At 29.6% G+C, this 8,524-nt stretch overlaps 1 protein-coding gene across 1 annotated transcript; it reads right to left on the bottom strand.

The window, feature by feature from the left end:
• Positions 1 to 3,131: 3,131 nt before the first annotated feature.
• On the bottom strand, positions 3,132 to 8,011 carry LOC102590052 (uncharacterized). Its single transcript, XM_006341092.2, has 3 exons — positions 7,065 to 8,011; positions 5,492 to 5,678; positions 3,132 to 4,002 (listed from the first exon to the last, which is right to left on the bottom strand). The coding sequence occupies exons 1-3, from the start codon at positions 7,827 to 7,829 to the stop codon at positions 3,485 to 3,487; spliced, it is 1,470 nt and encodes a 489-aa protein (XP_006341154.1). The 5' UTR covers positions 7,830 to 8,011; the 3' UTR covers positions 3,132 to 3,484.
• Between the last annotated feature and the right edge of the window lie 513 nt (positions 8,012 to 8,524).

The following is an 8,524-nucleotide window of genomic DNA, read 5'->3' as shown; positions in this document are numbered from 1 at the left end:
CATGTATATTTTTTTTCTCATTAGTCATTACTATATAATTAATTCATTATTATACTTCTTTCATATAATATATGAAAAGTAAACCCAATCATGCATGAACATTTGTAATATCTTTTTGTTCTTTTTTGTGATCTCTAACTTATTCGATAAATTAAAATATATTTGCATCGATTATTTATATATATATTTACTCATACAATTTTATTATTTAATTGTAATTAATTCATATATTTTTACTTTATTAAATCATTTAACAATAATAAAACGAATTGATTTGATATAAGCATCCGATAAAATCTCATGCTCCTCCATCATTATCCCATTATTACTATGCATTTTCATATAATTTTCCAAAAATAACAAGAACTAATGATAGATCAACATCTCTGTTATCTTATTGGTGGGCCTTCATTCCTAATTACAGAAAAAACTAAATAAATAGAAACTAGAGAAAAATAATAATAATAGATCAGTGATGATAAGAGTGAGATACATATTAATTAATCTGAGAACTTATTTTTATTATAATAATACTTATTTAAAATGTTTATTCTCTATCTCCATTTATGGAACATATTTTTTAGTCAGTTTCATTTTCATATTTAGTATTCATTTAACTTTAAAAAAAATTATTTTATCTTATTGATTGACATAATTTATAGCCACACATGCTTGTTTATGTTACAATCTTTTTAATTTTTTTTTATTTCTTTGTTAAATTACGTATCAAATCAAATAAATTCATATGAATTAGAACAAAGGAAATAATTAGTTGAACTTTGTAATTTTGCCGGTTGTTGGAGCATGTTAGTCACTATTTATTGTCAAAGCTTATTTGTCTGGACTATGGTTTAAAAAATAGGTAATTTTTTAAGCAAATAAATATTGCTACTTTGAAAGTTAAGCATGCAATAAAAGTTTCCTACTAATTATTTTATTATGTGTAATATTTTAAAAATCTTAATTGTTTAGATATATATAAGTTGAGATCAGTCCTAGATATGTTTGTCCAATTTGAGACTAAGCTTGTTCTTTATTTAATAGTCGCAATGTTTGAATCAGTTTGAGCGCAAAATAAATTATCTTTAATTATTACTAATTTACTATCTCCATCAATATTGCTATCGAGACATTTATCGACTTAAATGGAGTATATATATCGTTCAATATATATAAGAAATATAGAAATATATAACCTAAATATACTTAAAATAACTAAGATTTAGTGTGTGTTTGATTAAAGAAAAACATTTTCCTAAAACCCATTATTTATTTACTTTCCGGTGTTTGACGGTTAAAAAGAATATTTTAAAATATTTATATATAATTTAGACAAATACGATACGGATTGGAGAGAGGCGGTGGGAGGGTAAGGGTGAGGGGTCGGGTGTTGGAACAGGAAAGGAGACAATGAACGTCTAATACCTATTATGAAATTTGTTTTTCTTACTCCTATCAAGAAAATTATTTTTCTCGTTTTTAAACAAAATTAATTTTTTGAAGAAAAGAAATTTCAAACATTAACCAGCCAAACATGAGAACTGAATAATATTTTCTAAAATATATTTTCCTCCCTACCAAACACCCCCCTCTATTTTGTTTTTTAAAACTCATGATAAATATTTATATCCATTATTGATTCTTGATAGATTGGGCAATTTAGTACTAACACTATCATTATTATCCATAACATAAAGCACAAATAAAATTTTATTCTGAACTTTATATTCCTCTTTGCTTTATATAATATATTATTCTCTTTTGAGCAAAAAGTTAAAATAAAATAACAAAAGTAAGAAACAAAATTTAAAAGGTGCAAAACAACGAGAAGCATCTATTCTTATATCCTATGGTTTTAATGTACATACCTTTTTTTTTATATTCTTTACTTCTAAAGGGTAATTATAGAGGCAACAACAACCACTTCTTTTTTAAATGTGACACATCTATAATCTATAGTACAAAAATAAATGAAGTATTATTATTCTCTAACTTTTGCTATAACAATTATGAGTCATTAGTTGGATTAGGTCCCATTATCACTTTTAACATTTTTGCAATTCATAACTATACTATATAATTCACTATGAAATTCTTTAGTATATTTCATTATGTAAAGTAAGCTAACTAATAATTGTGAGAATATTTTTGGTTGGTTTTGGTTGTTTGCTTTAGTGGTAGCTAGAAAGTATTTATATAAAGATAGAGTGGATAAGGTTAAAAGGTTGTAAAAAGATTATTCCTTATTAGTTATCAAACCTGAGTTACGGTGAAATAGTTAGAAATTTCTCCATCCTTAACTAATGTCTCTGATATGAGATATAGGTATGAAAAAAATCTTGTTGAAAACATATGTCGCCCCATGAATCGGCCTTGCAATATGCGAATTAGAATTGATTCGACTTTAATATAAATACTGAACATTAAGTGGAAACAAAAAAATCTACTTGAGTTGATTTTATCTTGTGCTATAGGACTAGAATCATATTCTTTTCTTAAAATCTTATCAAAGAATTGACTTTGATTCTATTATGGAGGAATTTTCTTTTTAAGTTCCAAGTTTATATGAAATGGCATCAATTTGACATCAGCCAGCACTCTTTATAGGGAAAGTTCACAAAAGGTCAATATTTGGTGCCAAGTGAAAGTGACATGATTTCCTTTCCAAAGACTAATTAAGTTCAATAAACTCAACTTTCCTTTTTCTTTGTGATAAAAGTAGTATCTAGACCAGTTTGTGTGAACCTCGACTATTTTGTCAATTACCTTGAATATTTGTTGAACAATGTGTGAACACCTTGACCATTTTACCGATTAGTACTTATTGAGTTGTTCGTGTGCACATCTTGTCGATTACTTACTGAACAACTTATATGCACCTAGACTATTCCAATGATTACTCGTTGAACAACTTTCGTGTACCTCGAGTATTCTATCAGCTACTTGCTGACCAACTTGCATGTACCTTAACTATTCTGTGAGTTACTTGTTACCACACGCTAGTATAAGTTTTGCCTAACTTATTTGTACTTTAACTATTCGACCGATTACTTGGTTCCTTTCACTAGCATACGCTTACATAACTCTGTTCATCGAGACTTGGACAAATACCCATAGATTGAATTAAAATATACCATAATGAAGAGAGATCACATGTAAAGAAGCAAAGTCTTGATACAAAGATTATTTCCTCTAGTAAGAAAATTGAGGGCTATACTTTTTAGTCTCATGAAGTAAGATAGAATTTACCTTCCCCCCTCACATGTACATGATAAGTAATTTTTGCTACTAAATACTATTGTCTAACACCCCAAAAAACTCTTTGGGTTGCACTACAAACTATAGCCTAAGTCATAGTACAATAAGTTAGACTATGATAGATTAAAATACAAAGGAGATCTCTATGTGTTCTTTTATGATTTCCCAATCCGGTGTCCAGAACCGACATTGACACTCTGACTAATCTGGATTCGCGGAGAAACGCTTAGGCCAAAACTTTATTGAAATTACCATGATGTCCACCAAAATGCACCATCTCCTCTGCTAATTCTTCTACTAACAACCTAAAGATTGAAACTTCAACTTCCAATGCAGCTTCTTCCCTTTGTTCATGAAACTTTTTCCAGTCATCAAGCTCGGTTTTAAAGTCCAATTCGATCATCATGTCAATGGTGTCTGATCTAACATGTTGCCATGAATCTAACCTCTTGCATACTCTTCCAAAGACAACTTCTTCTTCCCTATTGTTTGAGTTGTTAGTCTCGGTTTTCTCCTCGGATATAAGGTCTGAGACTAGCCTTTTCATGTCGAAAGGTATTGTCACTTCACTTGCAAACGTCTCAAAATCACGGTCTCTGTATGATAACAACGAAGCTTTATCATATTCGAGATCATCGTTGCCTTCTTCTTCTTCCTCGAGCATTAGTTTCTCGAGCTCAATAGGATCCAACTCTGCTAGCTTCTCGAATCTACGAAGCTTGGATAGAAGTTGTTGTTGTGCTCCTGTTTAGCAATGCAACACAATCAACATAAGCTTCACTCATTTTCAAGTGAAAATCCAATTGCAACTATAAACAAAAGCTATTTTTCCTCTTCCATTAAATAATGTAGTGAGCAACCAAACAAAGTAACAATCTGTGTTGCTCTGACTCTTCAAAAATGTCGACTAGTGCGTGTCAAATCCTCCTGAAACAGTGCATTTCTAGAGGATCCGACACGTTTAACATCTTTGAAAAGCCGAGCTGCATAGGTGCAAATGAAAGTAACAACATCTACTCCTTTGTATGTTGCTAGAATACAACTTAAAGAACCCTACTAATACAATGAGCAGCCAAACATAGTAAGACTCTGTGTTGCTCTGACTCTTTAAAAGTATCGACATGTGCGTGTCGAATCCTTCAGGGCATTCTTGAAAAATACGACACGAACAAATGAAAGTAACAACTTTTACTTAAATGTGATTTTTAGACATCTCTGTCCCTTTTGACTTCGTATTTATTGTTACTGTCTAAAAAAAACAGCAGAAAAAGGGATATTATATTATACAACTATTAATGTGATTTTCAACTATGAGCAAATGGTAAAGAGGGAATGCTAGAAAACAATATAAATGACCCTACTAAATGTACCCTTTATCATTTAATTAATATGTTTCTCTGAATCATAACAGTCTGAAAAAAAAAAACTGAATAAAGCAGAGCCCAAAATTAGCAAATATATTTGAAATTCAAGAAGTTTGATATTAATTTCTTCTCAAAGTTGAATAAATTGAAAGAAAGGACAAGCCATATCAATTAAGTGAATAAACCCCCCATGGACTAAATGTAGGGTCATCATGCAATTAAATAAATTTAATAAAAGATTTAAGTTATACACACTGATACTGTAAAAAAATAAAATGAATCGCACTATATATGTTAGTCATCATTTTTATCATGTTACAAAGAAAATTCTTAGCGTAACTGATAAAACTAATAAGACTGTGTCCACTAAAAACTTATTACTCTGATTAGTATTTTTTTTTCATAGAGATTTACTTCTAACGATCTGATGGTGTACAATACACACATACAAATTGTTTTATAAAGATTGAAATATTTTAGGGATCCCACATCAAAATAATTCAAAATATATCAAAATCAGCATAATTAAGTTGGTTATGACCTTACAATTATTTAATATTAAAATCCAACCAAACATATCCTTAAATTGAAAATGACTTCACAACAAATGATATATTACAAACTACTTAAATTTATTATATTCAATATATTAGGAACTATCTATTATTAGAACATCTATGGCATGTACTTGTATTACTTAATATTTAATTTACCTAATTTTAATAATTTCTCACCATAACTATATGTGAGTCTCAAACAAGTAAGCATCAACGATATGAATCCTTACTTACCAAGTGCGTATTTATCACATATTACTCATATATCGCACATTAATATTCAAAATAAGTTTGAGGAAAGGATTTACGTACTCTGTACGAGTGCATAGTTGCACTCGATACCACAATCATTGTCTTCCTCATCTTCATCCTCATCCTCGTATTCACATTCATGTCCATCGTCATCAAACGGAGGATCCAAGACGGAAACCGGGCTGCATTGTTCTTTTTCATCTTCTTCTTGTTCAATATTTGCCAAACCTTCATAGTTTTCTTTGTCCTAAACACACACAAAAATAAATAAATTAATTATTAAATACAATCATATATAATAAGCTACATAATTTCAAGAAAATATAGTATAGTGGTTTAATTATTAGGACATGAATTATATGAAGTTGATTGCTAATGTTTATTCTATATATACTCTAGAATTTGTCAACGATAATACTCTTTTGCTCCTGATTTATATGTCATATTTTTCTTTATAGTCTGTCCCAAAATAAATATAATGTGAATTCTTGTCAATTCTCGACGGAATTAAGGTCCATCAAGAACATTTTTGACGAGTCAATTACCTATAAATAATAATTTAAAATCACACAAATATCTATAATTTATTTTTAAACATAATTTTTTAAACTCTATGTTCAGTCAAACACTACCGCTACATGCCAATATAAATTGGTATGGAAGGAATATAGGAAAGAGTGATGTTGAGATATTATCAATTAGATCCAAAAGACAAAAACAAAATATTTTATTTTGTTCTTTTATGAAAATTTGTGTCTTTTTTTTAAAAATAAATAATTTCGTCCAATTAAAAAATGATTTTGGTGGCAGAAGCGTGAAAAAAAAGGTCCAATAATCAAAACAAAATAAGAAAATTTCTAGCCATATAAAATAAAATGACAAAATTCTCCCCTAATACATTTGTTTGATTATTAAAACGACAAAATATTCAATGGGCATTTTTGTCATTTACCATCGACACTCCGGCCACCGTATCAGACCAACAAGATCCTTTTGCCGACAGGTAAAAACCAGGTCAAACTTACAAGATTCATTTTCAGACAAAAAATAATTAAAAAATACACTAAAAATAAAAATAGTTATATTAATTAACAATATTAAATAGTAAAACAAATTACAATTTATTTAGAAGAAAGTTGCACATAAATTTTTTTACCATGATATAATAAATTACTAATCGTGATACAATGACATAAAGACTATATGCATCACATCCCTTAAAATGACATTTTTTTTCAACTCTTGCTGATTCAAAATGTTTTGTACATCAAATTATCTAGTGTATAAGTAGAAAAATTGATTTTTTTATAAGCATATGAATTTACTCCTATAATAGGAAAAATAAATATACACATAAATTAGCAAAAAATTAAATGGTTGAAAATTCAATTAATATAGGAGAAATAGGTTTCTGAAAAAACAAATTATGTAATTTAACCCATTTTACTTCAATTCGATATTTGTATGGAGATTCAACTAAATCTGAACTAACGTTAGAAAAGCTCATATTAGTGTAAAATCTAACGAAGTCGATTTAATATTCAAAGCTTAAATCTGAGCCTCGGATGCTCTTAATAAAAGTTGATGGGAATAATATTTTATACTGACAAAACAGAGACAAAAAACGACAAACCTCTCTTTTGTGGCGAACTGGAGATGCTGCCGGCGATGAAAAATCCGGCGTCCGGCAACCAGTCGACGACGGACATTTCTGAAGAGAAAATCTAAAAGGGCTTATCGGACTCGAAGAATATTTTTTCTCACAAATACCAAACTCAATGTTCTCCACCTCTTCATTTTCCGACCTGCAACTACTAGAAGTTTCGAAATCCATGGATTTTTCTTCATTACTCTCCGACCAACCCGCACTACTAAGCCGACTATGATTACATGAACAAGACGCACTTGTCAATTCCGCCACAATTTCATTTTTCTTCATTCCAATTCCATTGTTGACTTCGCGTTTCTTATTCATAAATTTCTTCAAAATCGACCCAAATAAACCAAAACCCATCTGGGTTTTCTTCAATTTGGGTCGATTTTGCTGCTTCTGAATCCTCATTGCTGCTTCGAGGAGCAATGAGGAAGTTGAAGCAGGTATATGTAAAAACACCTTCCTCACTGGACTTTTTGTTGATATCGGGAAATTGATTGGTGATAATCTCTCTGAACCATTTCCATCTGAATTTTTTCGAATCGATGAGAAAAAACAAGCGTGTTTGCATAATAATGTACTAGTATTACTTGGAGAAGAAATCGATTTTTGTTTCTTTATGGTTTGTAATGAATATTTGGAAGGATTTCTATTGAGCTGACAACGCCTATCGGCGATGTAATGTTTAAGTTGAAATGGCTCTTGATCTTCTTGTAGAAGTTCATGTAAATGCTTCTGTGCCATAGCGGAATTCTTAATCAAACGTCGCGGATTATGAGTTTCTTTTTTGTTGTTGTTGAAGAGTTTTCAACTTTTTTTTTTAAAACTAAAAGAGATTTTGGAGTTGGGAGGTGGTGTGGGGATTGTTATGTGTGGGTTTTGAAAGTGGAAGTGGGGAAGTTGTGTACATATAGTTAGAGACTCAAAAGAAAAGAAAAAAAGAGTTATGGTCCGTTCGTATTTAGAATTTGAACTTTATAAATTTTAACTTTTAACGTTGATGTTAAATTATGAATACTATGGTAATAATTGGATGTATGGTGAGGTAGTACATTTTTTTCATTCCCAAATAATTTTTATGTTTTTACTTCTTGAGAGTCGGTTTTATTTTATTTTGGAAAAAAATTGAATTTGATTAAATAACTTCAATAATCAAAATTAAAACAAATCTTGATACGAACATGAATTACGGTAGAATAGTTATGATTTATTTACCTTTAACAATCAGGAATGTAGGATTCGAGACCTTGATCAGAATTGAAAATATCTTGTTTCAAAAATAAAAAATCATGTAATTTTGTTTTATATTTGACTGAATATTTGGCCTTACCTAATTATTTCACCATATATTTTGTGCAATCCAAATGCCATAGTCCAAAATTAGGAAAATAGAAATAAAAAAAGAGAGGCCATGTGATGACAAAGTTAAAGATTATGGT

Source organism: Solanum tuberosum, unplaced genomic scaffold (assembly GCF_000226075.1).
Source record: "Solanum tuberosum cultivar DM 1-3 516 R44 unplaced genomic scaffold, SolTub_3.0 scf00021, whole genome shotgun sequence".
NCBI lineage: Eukaryota > Viridiplantae > Streptophyta > Magnoliopsida > Solanales > Solanaceae > Solanum > Solanum tuberosum.
The sequence above is the reverse complement of the archived record's forward strand: the minus strand, read 5'-3'. Positions and strand labels throughout refer to the sequence as shown.